This window comes from Pollachius pollachius, assembly GCF_949987615.1.
Source record: "Pollachius pollachius genome assembly, chromosome: 12".
NCBI classification, from domain to species: Eukaryota; Metazoa; Chordata; class Actinopteri; order Gadiformes; family Gadidae; genus Pollachius; species Pollachius pollachius.
The window spans coordinates 8,729,853-8,747,003 of NC_136945.1; the positions used below are offsets into that span (position 1 = coordinate 8,729,853).

At 44.3% G+C, this 17,151-nt stretch overlaps 3 protein-coding genes across 3 annotated transcripts in view; 2 read left to right on the forward strand and 1 right to left on the reverse strand.

The window, feature by feature from the left end:
* Positions 1 to 2,369, forward strand: part of skib (v-ski avian sarcoma viral oncogene homolog b) — a 36,976-nt gene extending 34,607 nt beyond the window's left edge. The window contains exon 7 of the mRNA XM_079747239.1: positions 166 to 2,369. Coding sequence (XP_079603365.1) covers positions 166 to 444 — 279 coding nt within the window. The 3' untranslated portion in view covers positions 445 to 2,369. The remainder of the gene's footprint in view (positions 1 to 165) is intronic.
* Positions 2,370 to 3,217: 848 nt separating this feature from the next.
* Positions 3,218 to 12,149, forward strand: plch2b (phospholipase C, eta 2b; the record flags this gene model as incomplete). The annotated part of the gene is made up of 20 exons (XM_079748343.1): positions 3,218 to 3,554; positions 4,660 to 4,806; positions 5,146 to 5,411; positions 5,995 to 6,114; positions 6,820 to 6,990; positions 7,113 to 7,206; positions 7,410 to 7,613; positions 7,749 to 7,869; positions 7,948 to 8,119; positions 8,440 to 8,556; positions 8,639 to 8,722; positions 9,119 to 9,222; positions 9,313 to 9,401; positions 9,521 to 9,706; positions 9,807 to 9,914; positions 9,993 to 10,117; positions 10,478 to 10,562; positions 10,642 to 10,788; positions 10,889 to 10,968; positions 11,064 to 12,149. 20 exons carry the CDS (start codon positions 3,218 to 3,220, stop codon positions 12,147 to 12,149), a joined length of 3,843 nt encoding a protein of 1,280 aa, XP_079604469.1.
* Positions 12,150 to 13,036: 887 nt separating this feature from the next.
* grik6 (glutamate receptor, ionotropic, kainate 6) lies at positions 13,037 to 16,881 on the reverse strand (the record flags this gene model as incomplete). Its single annotated transcript, XM_079748120.1, has 9 exons — positions 13,037 to 13,135; positions 13,390 to 13,634; positions 13,823 to 14,042; positions 14,156 to 14,373; positions 14,508 to 14,599; positions 14,713 to 14,936; positions 15,285 to 15,464; positions 15,581 to 15,612; positions 16,797 to 16,881. 9 exons carry the CDS (start codon positions 16,879 to 16,881, stop codon positions 13,037 to 13,039), a joined length of 1,395 nt encoding a protein of 464 aa, XP_079604246.1.
* Between the last annotated feature and the right edge of the window lie 270 nt (positions 16,882 to 17,151).

Genomic DNA, 17,151 nt, shown 5'->3' on the forward strand with positions numbered 1-17,151 from the left:
CTAATGGTGATTTACCTATCTGTTCTCTTCTATTCTATTCTACCCTACGCTATTCTACTCTGTACTATCCTACTCGACTCTACCCTACCCTACTCTACTCTATCCTCCTCCACTTTATCCTTCTCCACCCCGTCCTCCTCCACTCCGTCCTGCTCCGCTGTGCAGATCGAGGAGCTGCATGTGCAGCTGCAGCAGGCGGAGGTCGACCGGGAGCAGCTGCGGGTGGAGCTGCAGCAGGAGAGGGCGGCGCGGGAGAGCCTGGAGAGCGTGGTCAAGGAGCTGCAGGCCCAGCTGGCCCAGCAGGCCGCCGCCGCCACCACCCCCAGCCCCACCACCAGCCCCACCACCAGCCCCACCCCCAGCCAGCACCCAGGACAAGAGCACCAGGACAGCACACCCACGATAGCAGACCCGCACCAACACATCTCACAACACGCCGCCTGACTGCTGTGGTCAGGGGGAGGGGGATAAGTTATGCCATTAAACAAATGAGTGCCGTTGGCAAAAGTAACATTTATATGAAAAGAAGAACAGAGAAAATGTCGCTGATTGAGAAATCACGTTAATGGGATAATATATGGATTTATGAGATGAACTGGAAAGTTGTGTTGTTATGTGTGAGCATGTTGTAGAGTGTTATTAAAGAGAAGAATGCTTCCATGTGAGGGAGCGCTCCTCTTCAGTGACTTTCAGAGCCCCCGGTCCAGATACCTGACGGCTTTCAAGGATTTCGTTTTGGTATAAGCTATTTTTAAAGATGTGCAAATACAGTATATCCACATTACATTACTTGAATATTTAGGGAAGAAACATTTTGTTCTCGGTGAAACATTACAAAAGACAGGTTACAATCGAACTCTTGCCAGTGCCACGAAATCCTGGTGCATTTAAAGGTATTATTGCAAACCACTGGAGTCAGTTTTACCAACCAGTTTACCACTATTTACATTCATACCACCGGCTCGCTTTTTTTGTACGTTTTTTTGCAAATGTGGGCTACTTTCTAAGAAACGGTCGATCTCCAAGAAGCAGAAGTCACATAAAATCCTCCATAAACCTAAACATGTATACGCCTGTATATCAGCTTCTTATAGTTTTGTATATTCTACAGCCTGAAGTATTGGAGCCAGTTTGGTCATGCCCGTCAGGTCCATTATTGTTTATGCTTAGATATTTTACAAACTTTTTTATTATCCTGAACCGACTTTATTTGTTGATCAAACTTTGTCTTTTAAAATATAGTGTTTGTATTGCAACTATAGTTATAAATGAATGACAAATGTACTTTCCAATATTACAACAGCTTTGCAGGTAAAGTTAATATGTTGCCCTCCTATAGAAGATCGATGGAAAGAGATGCCCTTGATAGCTGTCTTTCATTGAGCTGCGGTACTTCTGATTTTCTATTAAGTAATGCAAAATAATTTATATTCTGTAATAATTTACTGCTTGCCGACAAAAAAGCGTTAATTTTTAGTCACTGGTTTTCGGGCTCTTAAATCAATTGATGCTGTTTATATGAACAACATTTCTACATGTATACAAAATATGGATATATATTTTTTTACTAAAAAAAAGAAATTGCACTTTTTAAAAGAAAAATTGCATTGTGCATTTGACTCCCTATTGCAGTTTTTGAATATCAAGTGAAAACCACCAACTTGTAAAAGAGCTCCCACACCCACTGTGTCCTGAGATGTAAATACAGTGATATTGTAAATAAGATATTTGTTTGTATGTTTGCTTGCTTCAAACGTAAATCAATTATTATTAATGAATACTATTTTTTGCTCTTACTTGAAACCAAAAAGAGACTTTATATTTGGATTCCAGTGCTACCGTTTCATCATTGTTACCCAGAGTATCATAGCAATTAAAGGGCATTTCCTTGCACGGATATCGGGCTCATGCTTTGTTCTTTTGGCTTAAGCTTTTTATTTTATTTTTTATTTTTGCTGAAATTACACACTAACGGAATGTTTTACCTTATCCTATTATTGTCTTTATCAAGAGAAAGAGCCCTGATGTTTCATGTATTATAGGGGATATATTAAACCACAGACCAAAAACCTAAAATGACATTAAGTCTCTGTACCTACTTCCTCATCGGGCTTCCCAGCTAGAGTTGGTATAGTGACATAGAGTAGAAATGTCACATTCTTTAGTTAAAATCTTTACGGGGTCTCAATCATTTTAGACACAAATATCACTTATGTCTTATTCTTACTGACCCCTGCTAAATGTACTGCGGGTACAACGGAATATCAAGACGGATTGATTGGCAAGATGCTGTTGAAGTTTGAGTTTTTGAAATGGAGTTTTAATTTGCCGCTTGCTTCACTGTTCTTTTTCCTTCAAAAAAATGTATAATACCCATTAAAATAAAATCAATCCTACAGAAATGTTGAAATCCATTTTGTTTTATTCCAAAGAAATAGACACGATTCACAATATAGGAGACTTTTGACACTAACATTCTGAACTCAAGAAAGCTTCACTCAACAGAAAATAGGAAAAATAATCCTAATCATAGAATACCATCTACTTGCAAGTGAACGGCACAAGCTTCATTTCATTGATTTCCGCCTGGTGCTTAATTGATTTGGGACAACATTTGTGAAACACATGAAAGACGCCACCATGAATCCTGATGACAATTACCATGTCACATTAGTGCTAATAACCACATCTATAATTGCATGCTAATGATAGCTCCTCCCCTCTTATCAGCCTGTTCTTTCTTCCTCCAGAGGCTTATAGGCTACGTGACTATCCCCCACAAGGTAGCCGGGGCTGGGGCTTCGCTCTGGGATTATAGCCTGAGGAAGAAGAATTAGTGAGTGACACGTGTCGCATAACCTCTTTCCTCTCCGAGCGCTCCAAGCAGAAAGATAAATAAACACGCCCGCCCTCAGCTTCCATGGCTAATTGAAGCCCTTCCTTCCCCTTCGCTCAGCCACACACTGTGAAGAACATGTAATGGACTATGGTCGGGACCAGCACCAGCTCCACTGATCCCTGTGGGAAGACCCAGGTCAGCAGGCTGGAGCACCGGTGTGTCTAGGAGGTAAGCCTGGAGCTGAGGCGCAGCGACTGCCCGTGCTTCAGTTCCTCTGCCCCCCCCCCCCCCCTCCCCCCCCCCCCACTGGAAGTTAGGGTCCATGTCCAGTGAGCAACAACAGCCGGAGGACCTGGGAGGAGGGCTAGTTGGAGAGCGATGCACTGCAGCGCAGGAGGAATGAACAACATGGCACCGGCCAACATGGCGCCTCCCTCTCCGGGGCTGAACCGCACCCCGCCCTCGCCGTGCCTGTCCCCCGTCAGGACCACCTTCCAGGCCCTGTCTCCCTCCAGCTTGTCCCCCTCCCTGAGCAAGAGGTCGTCTCCCCAGGGGAAGCAGGCCCCCACCGGCAGCCCACTGAGCCCCCCCACAGGGTCCATCATGACCTCCCCAAAGCTGTGGCAGAAACACTCCATCTCCAGGCTGGCCGAGGAATTCTTCTGGATAGGGGGTAGCGTGGTGGCACAGCCCAAATGGAGACTGGGACAGATGGGTAAGACAGATGCATTCATTTCATTGTTTCCTTATGAAGGTCATATAATATCATGTAAACCATTAGGAAACGTTGCCTTCGTCTGTGGATGCAGACATCGGCAGGGGATTCTGTGAAGTTAACCCAATATTTTATATTCCTATTCCCTTTTTGGGGAAAACTGATGGGAAATTTCCCGTGAATTCCTCATTCTTTCCTAAAAGGAAAGAAGGAAATGGACCAGAAAGTCCCCAGAGTTTCCTAGAAATCCTTCAGTTTCTGGGTTATCGAAGCCTGATGATAATAAAAACCTGTCAAGCAGACTGGAAGCTGGTGCATGGCCTGCGATGATATTAGATGAAGGAATGTGCCTCGTATCAGAGGTTTACGAGGGACTGATGACCCAGGAGAGTGTGAGTATCTAATGGGCATATGGAGTCCAGACAATCCTGCAGGATTATCCTAGTTGGAGTGCCAAGCTACGTCACGCGCCTGTCTGCCTCTCAGAACCCAACTCAACATATTGTATATCCCTTTAAAACATTACTCCTTTAGTCCATGGAAATCCAACTAGGTTGACATTGAACCGAAAAAAACCAACAACACAACGATTTGTTGCCTATGATGATTATATATAATATATATATACAAAATGAAAATGATAATATCATTATTTCAGTCTCGTTTAGTCACCCCCCATACATATTTCAGAAGTGTCTGTATAGGGTTTCTGGCAAGAGTGCTATTTACACTCAACCTGAACCCCTACTTAAGCTCGTGTGTGACGTAGCAGAGTAATCCTATAAACAAACGCTTGTGTGGTAATGCTGTACTGGTCTCCAACTCGCAGAAGGGAGGCTACCTCCTATCGACTTTTCACTTTTTTCATTGTGTTTCACTCACGAAATGGATATCTGTTGAGCAAATAACAGAAACATTACCAAATGCAAATTGTATAGGATCTTTTTTTTTTTTAAGTACCCTCGCAGAATCGCTGGAGGCTCATCAGCGTACAGAAATAAACCATCATAAAACCAATGCACTATGAGTCCTCGTGTAGGTCCTTGATAGGTCAATGTTTAGGGTCCCTCAAGGTCTCCTTTCTTCTGTGGCCTCCTCCTTGCAGTAGAGAGGTGCATGTGCACCATGCAGAGCGGCAGTCAGATGATCAAACTGAAGGGCAAGAAGAAAGGCCTGATCCGCTTCTTCTACCTGGACGAGCACAGGTCCTGCATACGCTGGCGTCCATCACGCAAGCACGACAAGGCCAAGAGTGAGAACCAGAGCAACCCACTGTTGTGATTATATGTTTAGTTGTTAATATGAAATAGCTGAACATCAGTTTGTTTGACTGCGAGATAAATGAGGGAAGGATCATCTAGCATGGGTTAGGTTTGTTTGATTCCCTGCTGAAAGATTCTGGTTTCCAACCCCAATGTCCGTGATGATCTTTCCCTGGACTCTAGACTCATCACTTGAGCAATGCCTGGTTTCTGTGTGAGTGTCTTTAGGTGAAAAGTGTCAGTGTCAGCAACGAAATAGTATTGATCCAATGGGATGTGTTGTTTGGTTGTGGATTCATTTCTTTATTTCTCTTGGTCTTTCCTCACAGTAACTATTGACTCTATCCATGAAGTGTGTGAGGGCAAGAAGTCTGAGATCTTCCAGCGCTACGCAGACAACCGCTTTGACCCAAACTGCTGCTTCAGTATTTACTACGGCGAACGAGTCAAGTCCCTTGACCTTGTCTCGACCAATGGGGAGGATGCTCGCACCTGGATAACCGGCCTCAAGTACCTCATGGCTGGCATCAGCGATGAAGACTGCCTGGCCAGAAGGCAGCGCACCCGCGATCAATATCCTCTGCATTCCATTCGTATATAGGTCTACTGGTCACTGACTTGGCCTACTATATACTAACTAGGACTACCGAATACTAACTAGGCCTACATAACACTAACCAGGCCTACTAAATACAAACTAGGCCCACAACGCTAACTAGGCCTACTAAATACTAACTAACCATTACTAGGCCTACTTTATACCAATTAGGACTACTAAATACTAACTAGGCCTACATAACACTAACTAGGCCTACTAAATATTAACTAGGCCTACATAACACCAACTAGGACTACTAAATACTAAAGTGTAGAAAGTATAAAAAGTTTTTTTATATTTTTTTTTAGTTTTTTTAATATATTTTTTATTTATGGTTAATGGTTGTATGGCTGTATGTATGTATGGATGGATGTATGTACGGATGGATGGTTGGATGGATGGATGTACTGTACTCATGAAGTACACATGAAGGTAATGTGTTTGACTGGCAGCCTCACTGGTGTCCATTACTAATCTCCCCTCTGGGGACAATAAAGTATATTATGATTTGATTTGATGATGGTTAGTAATACCACTCAGTAATGTAATTCCACCTTAACATGGCTTCATGTGGCTCCAGCAGACCTTTTCAGAGGCAGACAAGAATGGGGACGGCACTCTGAGCATCGGAGAGGTTCACCAGCTCCTCCACAAACTCAACGTCAACCTGCCCAGGCAGAAGGTCCGAGAGATGTTTAAGGTAAGACACAACACGTGTGTTTCAAATGATAATGTTAACAATCTTAAATAAAAAATAATACAAATAATAAGCACATATAATTGATAATGTTGTATTTAATATAACTCTGTATTGATCTCAAAGGATAAGACAAGATAAGGAAGTATCGCATCGTATCTTTCATGTCATGTTTGGTCAAATACATTGTATAATTATAAAACAAATTATAAATCAATTATTTGCTTGTTTCTTATTTTAAGAAACAACTCATTGATTATGTACTTTGCTATTTTAAAGTCGTTTAGCTTTTCCAAAATGGCCCGAATGTGAAACCCACAGTATGTATGTCAGCTGTATTGCTCAGCCCTTATGGCACACGTTGGCTGCCAGCTCGACACAGGTGAGCGACAGGAAGCCATGACTTCCTGTCTGTCTTCCATCTAGCAGATGGAAATCACTGCACTGCCTGTATTTCAGCTTCCAAAAGCTCCTCTGTGCCTCAATGCAGCACACTCCCTGCCGTATTAACTGATATATGCATCACGTCATTTCTCTAGAGCCATAGTATATACAATATATATTTAATGTCCTGGCTCACCTCAACACATTCATGGTGTGTGAATACGTTTCAGTCGTTTCGATTTGTGGCCTGGGACATTTATTTGAAGTGCAATACACAGTGCACATATGAACAGCTTGTGCCTCGGTTTTGGTGTCTATCCGCAGATGGCGGACACTGACGAGAACCAGGGCTCACTCGGCTTCGAGGAGTTCTGCTCCTTCTACAAAATGATGTCAACACGTCGGGACCTCTACCTCCTCATGATCTCCTACAGCAACCACAAAGAAGTCCTGGACCTCAACGACCTGGCACGCTTCCTGGAGATCGAACAGAAGGTGGCGTGCAAAGGACCCTTGAGGATGTCTCTTGGTGTTATTGTATTCAGTTCCTTCAATGGGTTGCATACTGAAATATTACCACTCATTTTGGGGCTGAATGCTTTGGTTTCCTTTCAAAGATGGTGGGCCTCACCAGAGAGCACCTGCTGGAGATCGTGGCCCATTTTGAACCTTGTCCTGAGAACCTGCAGCACATGGTACTGGGTATAGATGGTACGTGGTAGTGACATCACATTACCCTACTTCATAATACTCTGATAAGACTATTATAGTCTTTATTATAGTCGTATAGGCCCCCTTATAGACAATATATAGAGTTATATATAAGATATATGCTAACCAACACACCGAAAGGAGTCACGGGCAGTCAATTATAAAACAATATAATGTTGCTTATCTGCTTTACTTTTCTTCAGGATTCACCAATTACATGAGGAGTCCAGAAGGAGACATCTTCAACCCAGAGCACCACACGGTGAACCAGGACATGACCCAGCCCCTGTGCAACTACTACATCTCCACGTCCCACAACACCTACCTGACAGGAGACCAGCTTCTGTCCCAGTCCAGGGTGGACATGTACGCCTACGTCCTCCAGGCTGGCTGTCGCTGTGTGGAGGGTATGAGCCTGAATCTGGAACTTTAACCTACAACTGTCATTATGGAAAATACAAAATACCTTTTCCTTATTGTCTTTTTTTCTTTCTTTCTTTCCTTCAATCCTTCAATCCTTCCATCCGGCATCTGTTCCTCAGTGGATTGCTGGGATGGCCCGGACGGGGAACCCATCATACACCACGGGTACACCTTAACATCCAAGATCCTCTTCAAAGATGTCATCGAAACGATCAACAAATACGCTTTCATCAAGTCACAGTAAGCGCCCCTAATAAACCGCAAATGGTGATGGTTTGCTGCCCTCTCGTGCAAATATGTACTTATGCTCCTATACAGGTACCCAGTGATCCTGTCCATAGAGAATCATTGCACCGTGCCACAGCAGAAAAAGATGGCTCAGTATCTGATGGAGGTGCTGCAGGACAAGGTGGATCTGTCCCACATCAACATGAATGAATGCAGGAAGCTGCCCTCCCCTGAGATCCTAAAGGGGAAAGTTTTAGTCAAGGTAGAGTATGAATCCCATCAAAAGCCATAGAAATGTTATATTCAAACATCAAAATCCCACCAAAATCCTTAAAATCAAGCCTTCAATAATTTTCCCATTGGTGTCAGTGTGAGCATCAGGTGTAAACGACATAACAAGTATGTTTAGGACGTCTGTGATTCCATTCAGGAACACAAGTGCCTCCCTAAATATATGTACGGTTACAACAATGGTATTGATATAAAGGTGCACTGGCTAAATCAAATGGAACGGACGTTCATTTTACGAGCTACTACTGATGGTGGCAGTTCCCTTATATGTGGCCTTTGCTTATCGTCTAGGGAAAGAAGCTGCCGGCAAACCTCGACCCTGAGGTGGAGGAAGGAGACGTTTCAGATGAAGACACTGGGGACGACGAGGAAGAGGATGATGAGGATGATGACACACAGAAAAACCCAGTAAGACAGAAAGAGAGATTTCCAATGCAATCTTATTACATGCAAGTATAATTTGAATTAAGTTAGCTGTTGATTGTTTCAGGATGAAAATGGCCCAGCCGCTGGAATTCAACCAAAGAGGAAGAAACAATTTTGCAGATCCATCTTGAGGAGCTTCAAACGTAAGGTCAGCCATTCAAAAACCTTTCTCACTCCAGCTTCTTCTTCTACTGTGTAACAGTAGCAGCCAAGGGCGTAGGAACCAGGGGGGACGGAGGGGACGTGTCCCCTCCAATATCGGAGACAAGCGCATTTGTCCCAACTAAAAATTATACCGGATCTGTCAGGTTTCCGATATGTGTCCCCCCCAATGTTAAACTCATTCCTACGCCCCTGGTAGCAGCAACTCTTTAACCGTTAATTATACTGTACATTCACGTGGGATGGCTGTATTCCTAGACCCACATTTTTTTGAAAGTTCATTGTCTTCTAACTTCTGTTAATTTGTCTACTTATCAAAGTCCTCAGTTCTAACAATAATGAAATAATGAAATCTTTTGAATGTATTACACAAAAATTCCAGAGGAAAAAGTCCCTGAAAGGGAAAAGGCGAACGTCATCCGTGGGAGAAACCCACCCTGGAATCCACAGCCAAAAAGAAGACACTCGAATTGTTTACCACCCAAAGTAGGAATGGCAAATGTAATCCATAATTCAACCAACTAGCTTTCTCAATTGGGCTTATTTAACTCCTTTCTGCACTCAAACTTCATTTAGGAAAAGGAAAACCATGAGATTGTCGCGAGCTCTGTCTGACCTGGTCAAGTACACCAAGTCTGTGCGTGTTCATGATATTGAGACACAAGGTAACATCCATGGAATGCTTCATCAAATATATTGTCGTATCTCCTTTTCTCTTTACTTCCCCCATGTATAAATGTAGGGCATTTAATGGCGTTACTTTGTTGACACACTTTGTTTGCAGCCTACCTGACCAGTTGGCAGGTATCGTCCCTCAACGAGACCGTGATGAACCAGATCTTACAGCTGATGCCAGGACAGTTGGTGCGTTTTAACCAGCGTCAACTGATACGAGTCTACCCGTCTAACTACAGAGTGGACTCCAGCAACTTCAACCCACAGCCCTTCTGGAACGCTGGATGCCACATGGGTAAACAAAGACTCAATGAGGCTTTGGGAAATTATCAAAGATTGATTTTGAGTTTGTGTTTGTAGCATTTTTTTCAATTGGATATTTTTTTGTGTTGCAGTTGCAATGAATTACCAAACAGAGGGCCGTATGCTTGAATTGAATCAAGCCAAGTTTTCAATTAATGGCAACTGTGGATATATTCTGAAGCCTAAATGCATGTGTAAAGGTATGAACAAATTAGTTTAATCCGTTGGTTTGATATTATTGTGCAGATAGAATGAAAGTGTATGTTGGCCTTCCTCAGGTGCCTTTAATCCCGTTTTGGAGGACCCCCTACCCGGACAGAGAAAGGCTCAGCTAGTTGTGAAGATTATCAGCGGCCAGCAGCTTCCCAAACCCAAAGACTCTGTGTTTGGAGACAGAGGAGAAGTGAGCTATTTACACAATGTTATCAACGCAACCCTAACCCTTGAGGGCTCTTTATGGTTCCACGTTCACGCAACGCAAGATTTACGGACCCCTTACGTCCTTGCGGACCCTCCTTGCGTCCACCGCAAGGGCCGGACGTGCGCCTCCCAAAAATCGTAAACTTCCGTCGAGGCGACGCAGCAGCAAGGGCTGTGATTGGTCCGCTTACTAAAACCCGACGCAGAACCATAAACGTTCACGACTGCGTCGAAGCGTCTGCGTGGTCATTGCGTTGCGGGAAGTTGCAACGTGGGACCATAAAAAGGCCTTTAGTCCTATTTTCTGCAACGATAAACGTGTGTTTTATTTTTCTTGCTTCAGATCATCGATCCATTTGTGGAAGTTGAAATTATCGGCCTACCTGTTGACTGTTCAAAAGAGCAGACCAGAGTGGTGGACGATAACGGTAAACTGAGTAAAGGTACAATTCTCCTTTGATCACAACACAAATGGTTCATTGACAATTCTCTCGTTGTCTCTTTCAGGATTCAACCCCATGTGGGAGGAAACTGTTGTCTTCAATATTCAGATGCCGCAAATTGCCCTGGTGCGTTTCCAGGTGTGGGATCATGATCCAATTGGAAGAAATTTCATTGGACAGAGGACAATAGCTTTCACTAGCATGATGCCAGGTATGTTTCTATAACACTTTAGACATTATTGTATGCTATCATAAAATACATCTAGGACTTAAAGTAATCAAATTCCTTAACACTGCAATATGTTTTTCAGGTTACCGGCATGTGTATCTGGAGGGTGTGAAGGAGGCATCCATTTTTGTTCATGTTGCTATTAATGATATAACGGGAAAGGTAAATAACTTTAACATTCTGTACACACCAAAAGGGTTTTGATTGACTGTTTCCCTTGGAAACATATCATGCAATTATCTTTCCTATATGAATAGGTCAAGTCAAATGCAGTAAAGGCAGCCAAGAAACATTTGCAAAAAGCAGCCAAGAAACACATCAAGGGCCATCAAAAGCAGCAGTCTGTGGACGTCCCGGTGATGTGGTCCGACGACTTACATACACACCGCAAGGACGTGGACTCCCTTTCCCAGGACAGCCGGCAGGCGGACATGTTTCCTGGTCGGTTGGGGCCGGCAGCCAAAGCCGCCATTCACAAGGGGGCCGTGAGCGAGCCTGTGAAGCGTGCTCACAAAGCTCAGATCCAGGAGCCCCCGGAGGCCAGGAGAGGGATCTTCAGTCGGACATCCTCCACCGTCTCCAGCTCGGGGGTGACCGCGGTGGAAATGAGACGGGACGACTCCGATCACAAAATCCTCCCGCAGAGAGTCCTTCCCGATCATCCTGACCTCGGTACCCAGGGTCCACTGCAAGCGGCAGAAGATCCGCTTGATCCATCGAAGGAAATCTGGATTCCACACGAACGACCACCGGTTGAGCCGCCTGCGCTAAAGGGGTTCGGTGAGGGACCGGAGCCAGGGAGCGACATCGCCCTTGAACCCCAGTTGGCTGCAGAGACCCAGTCGGCTGGTGGGTTCCCCCAGCATGGAGAGCATCCTCTCCCCTTAAACTCCTTTGTCGCCCTTACTTCTCCACTACCCCCACCCGTCCCCCCACCGTCCCCTGCCAGGGTAAGACGGACCTTGGAGCGCCCTCCAAAGGAACGGCCGCCCTCGCCAATACAAACCAAGGGCCGCTCGCAGAGCTGCCCACGGAGGCGGATTAATGTACCGCAGACACCGGCGGTAAACCGCAAACCTGCCGTCCACTGGCAGAAACCTCCTGTGGGGGAGCGCGGCAGCTACAGTGACCAGGTAAAGCCTGTACAGAACGGACTCTGCCTGTCTGGCAGCGCATCCAGCAGTGATGCAAGCATAGACAGCCTGGAGCTCATGCCTTCCTGCGTGCCAGCTGGCAGAGACCAGCGTGGAGGCACCTTGCAGAGAGAGATGAATGCCCTCTTTGACCAGAAGATAAGAGAGATTCGCTGCAAATCTCCCATATTTTTCAATGATGAGTTATGACATTCAGTCATAGGATGTGCACAATGGCGTCTGTATATACAATACACATTATTATTTCCCAGTGTATAACATCAACAAAAGAAACCTTTTTTTTCATTTTCTGTTATTTATTAGACAGTTCCACATTTCATAATACTGACTACAGTCATCAAAGATCATTAGGCTTTCAAGGGGAATACAATGCAATGATAAAAGATAAAAGAAAATAGCTTTTTTGCATTGCTTAGCAAGCTAAGCATTGTTGCATACAGACTGAGTACAACTTTAATGTTTAGTTTAGCAAAGCATACAGGATTAAATAATTAGTCTTGCTTCATTATGGTTAAAACTATTATCAATTGAAGTTCTATTTTATATACCTTATGATGAGGCAGCATATTTTGTATGTTCGTATATAACAGATATGTGATGCTATTGCCAACTGTACAAAGCCACCATATAGATAAAATGTATAGTGCATAGGCATACATTTCTATTGAAAGGGTTAGAATGTAGTATATATATATGCAGGTATACTTTTTAATTTATCTTGAATGCCTGAGGTGTACATTCAATTCAGCATATTTTTCTAACAATATATTGATATAATGATATATGTGAAAGTGCTTATTCAGCAAAGCTGATGCTTAAGAATTAATAAACGTCATATATAACATGCTTGCCATTATGTCCTTCAACAGGTTTGCTATTAATTAGAAATACATTCTGCACAAAACACCTAAAATAATATATTAATATTGAATTAGATTCTACAATTGATGAACACCAATTCTAAAGCAATGTTATCCTGCACGCTGACAACATTGCAGCTATTATTCCAGTGCGCTTAAAAGCGACCAGTCCAGGCTTCTTGAGTGAGGTCAGGCCTGAGGAACACTGACATGTACTTATGCGCTCTCTTTGTCCGACGGCTCCTGAGATGTGTTTGTGTTAGGGGTCTTCAAGCGTTGACTCAGTTCTTCAGCCAGAACAGTACAGCAGGATTTCTGAAAGAGGTGTAAAATACTGAATGAATGAATCAACATGAAAATATACGGTAGGTGTATGTGTGTGTGTGTGTGTGTGTGTGTGTGTGGGGGGGGCGGGGGGGGGGGGGGGAGTGATGAAACATTTTCAAAATACGACCAAATGTACAAACAGTTAAACACACATTTGTAGTGGTTTGTTTGAACGACTTGCCTGCATCACATGGTATGTCCGCTATGCACAGTATACTGTGTGTGTGTGTAAATGCACCTACCCTCTGGTCGCCAGCGGTGCTGCGGCTCCTGGAGGTGAGCTCCAGGACAGCCAGCACCATGCCCAGCACCAGCCCCAGGGCCAGCACCAGGAACATGCCCTTCAGGCTGTGGGGCTGGAGGGCAGCGGACCTGGCTGAGTCCGCCAGGCAGCTGCTGGCCCACCACTTGCTGCGCAGGTAGGACAGCTCCCCAGCCTCACTCAGCTGCAGGATGGCTACGCTGAGGTTCTTTATTATAGGCGAGCCTGGGATAACAAAGTAATGAATAATCAAATATTTGTATATTATATATATATATATATATATATATATATATATAAATATATACATATATATCTTCAAAATGTTTATAAACAACTACAACTAATCCAAAACTGTCATTGAGCTTTTTGATAATGGCTGAAGACTTGATCAAGCCTTGAATTAGTCTTACCTAGTGGGGCTACGATGCTGTACCCTCTCATTCCGATGACCTCATGCGCTCTGACCAAGTTACAGTGGCGAGCCACCGCCAGGTCCAGCGACACAGACTCTCCAATGAACGCAAAGTTCCCTTCCCTAGCCCGGCGGACGCCCTCGTCCATAGATGCCACAAAACTATTGGCCCTCTCCATGTGCTCGAAGATCCTGCGGTAGGCTGGATTGTTGGAATTCTGCCCACAAACATAAAGGCCATTACAATAGAGACGGTATGGAAGGGTTGTGATCTAGAACATGTGTGCTAGATGTTTTGAGTGACAGCAAACAACCGACACGCCAGGCTTACTTTGAAGAAGGCAAGGGTGGAGGAGCCGGCCAGGCAGCCGTACTCCATCCCGTCCTGATTGGCCAGGTCTTCGAATCCTTTCACCGTCACCTGTGAGGACTCTGAGGCCTTGGAAGAGCTCAGGTTGGCGAAATAGCAGGCCAGCAGCACCACAGCAAACAGCCACCAGCTGCAGCAGACAATCCTCACAGAGAGAGCCTTGGGGTGAGGGCCCGCGCCTGACCAAAGAAGAGACAAAGCACAGACACAAAAGAACAGCTGAAGTGAACTGAAACCGCAATTTTGGGGATGGTTTTAAAGGAAGTTGGGTGACATGTCTGCCTTTTGTTCTTTTTCTTTTGATGTAATTTACCTTGTAGGGTGAGAGCTCCAGCTGCGAACCACAAGCTGTTGAGCAGGCTGAAGTTGTTCTCCTCTCCTCTCCTCCACTCGCAAGGGCTGAGTCTGCACATTGTTTCACAATGACATATATTACACTTTGACACTAATCCAAAAGAACCACATCTAAAAAGGAAACGGTCTGTGCTCGATTCTACGTCAACACAAGGCTTCCTGACCTGGCGGACAAGAAGATGCAGAAGGCCGTTCCTAGGTAGGCCAGGAGGATGCCGATCCAGGTCTGGGCTGAGAAAGGGCTGAGGAAATCAAAGAAAGAGACCGACTCTGAGACGTCTTTCCGCAGCAGGATGCTGACGCCCGTCTGCATGTAAGGTTTGGTCATGGCGACCGCCTTCTCCCGAGTAGCTGTCAGAGTCAGAGGGGCCACTGCCAGATCTGCCTCCTAGGGGGCATGGAGGAAAACATATCAGGACGCATCCACATTCAGCCCATGATAAAGTTACAGTCTCAGAGGCTATTGAATTACATCCCTGCAAACTGCAAGCCGTCTAAGAAGGGCAAGGAAAGCAAATCTAAATCCAAAGGGCAGACACCCTGAGAAGCAACACAGAAGAGTGATCCATTCATTTGGTGACGGTTAGAACTTAGAAGTGCAATAGGGGCCAAATGTTGAAAACGCGTTAAATAGCATTAGCCGACCGTAACCAAAGTAACTACAGTATACTATTCAAGTGAAATGACATTATAATACACATTGTTTGTGTGGTTAGGGCTAGGGCCCTTTACTTACACCTCTAACCACCTCTCCGATCATCCCGTTCCAGTTCCCACTCTCGTCCTGTCGACCATAAGATGCGTCCTTCACCAGGTGCACTTTGAACCTGAAGCCCATCTTTTTGGCCAGCTCAGAGAGCAGGTCCATGCAGTAGCCTTCCAGCTGAGAGCCCTTGGACATTGTGTAGGGATCTTGCTAATATGAGCAAAGTCAATGCAACATGAGTTTCACATTAGATATGGATATATATGTATAAATATATATATAATTCCTAATGATTGACTTGCTTGGGGCTAAGGAAAACATTCTACCTTTATTGTTGTTATCCTCAGCTCTGGTTGTGCTAAAAAAACAAAAATAAACACATATTTTTATTTCTATTCATATTCTGAGCCATTGAGCAGTACTTGACTTGCTAAGCAGTGTTTGTTAGCATGGGAGAATGGCATCAGTTCAAACACCAGACCATGGGAGATCAAATAAGCATCCAAACACACACAAAGAAAAACACCATTACTAATGTTTTGGAGCTGCCACAAAGAACCGACATTGTAATTTATTTTGAACTTTTGGATACATGCCTGTACTCCCGACCAACTGACCAAAGTTGAAAAGCACTCTAAATTTATCGGAATCAAAGGGGTGCATTGTTTAATCGCCATATTCAGCCCTTTAGTTACAAGTGCATGAGGTGAAAGGCGGGGTTGGGTTGATGGCCGATGCCCTGCGAGTCACCCACGAGTTTCCGGTATCCTACAGATCTCGCCATTCTCCATTCCGCCTTCTTTGAAATCATCTGCCACCGCCAGAGTCTCTCAAGGACCAGTCAAAAACTGATGATGTTAATTGAAGCCATCACAAAGGCACGCCGCTGGGAGGTGGGAGGGAAGTCAGAGAGTATCAAAAGGCCTGATTCAGGCTGGGGCCTGCGGGCTCCATCAGTACCACCGGGCTATCCTGACAACAACCGGCTCTTCCTTTTCAAAAGATGACACGTAGACAAGCTCTTCGGGCTCCTGTCATTTCTTGGCCTCTCTGAAAACACAGGCCCTTTGTATGTTCTATGGCCTTGATTTATTTTGTCATTTTTTTGTGAGAGATTCAGCTGGCTGGCTTCCTGTTTCTACACGACCGTGAGCTGGGCGCATGCCAGACAGGATGCGACAATTTGATACCGTCCCCTCCCCAGCTGCCAGTTGATCCATGTGTGTATTGTCAAGCCACAGAAGCTTTGACTGTATCCAGCAGTGAAAATGACACAAGCTTGGCAGCATGAAAAAAGATGTGTCAATCAAACTAGATTGCATGCACTCCTGTGTTAAATGATAATGGTATCTAATTGCAAAACCATTCAATGGATTCTTACGAAGGTGATGTCTTCCTATAATTTATTTTAATCTCAAGTACAGATTGCAGTCTGGTGGTACAACAACCCAACGTCGTTCCGTGTTTGCGGGATAGATCTGATATTGCTGGGTCATGTATTGCTTCTAAGTGAAAAGTGTCACTTAGAAATTGGCCTCTTACCTGCAGTACACGTTCCTAAGTCCAAGAGGAGCACAGCAACACACACAAGGGGTCCCAGCAGCGGGCGAATGGAAACAGTCTGCATCCTTTAAGTCATGAAGAAAATCAATACATCACTGATTAATATAATGCATCAAAGACATGAAGTTGAAGTAACAAAACAATACTGTTGATAAAAGTCAATCAAAAAGTGAATTTAACTCTTGAGAAGCAAACATGGCTAATATGAATAAAATATTTTAATGAAAGCATACTACCAAGGGTCCAGATTAGAGAATACAAAACAAAATATATCTCTGTTAAAATACCTGACACAGCAATGTAATTTCCCGGCTTACTCTACAGAAAGACTGTT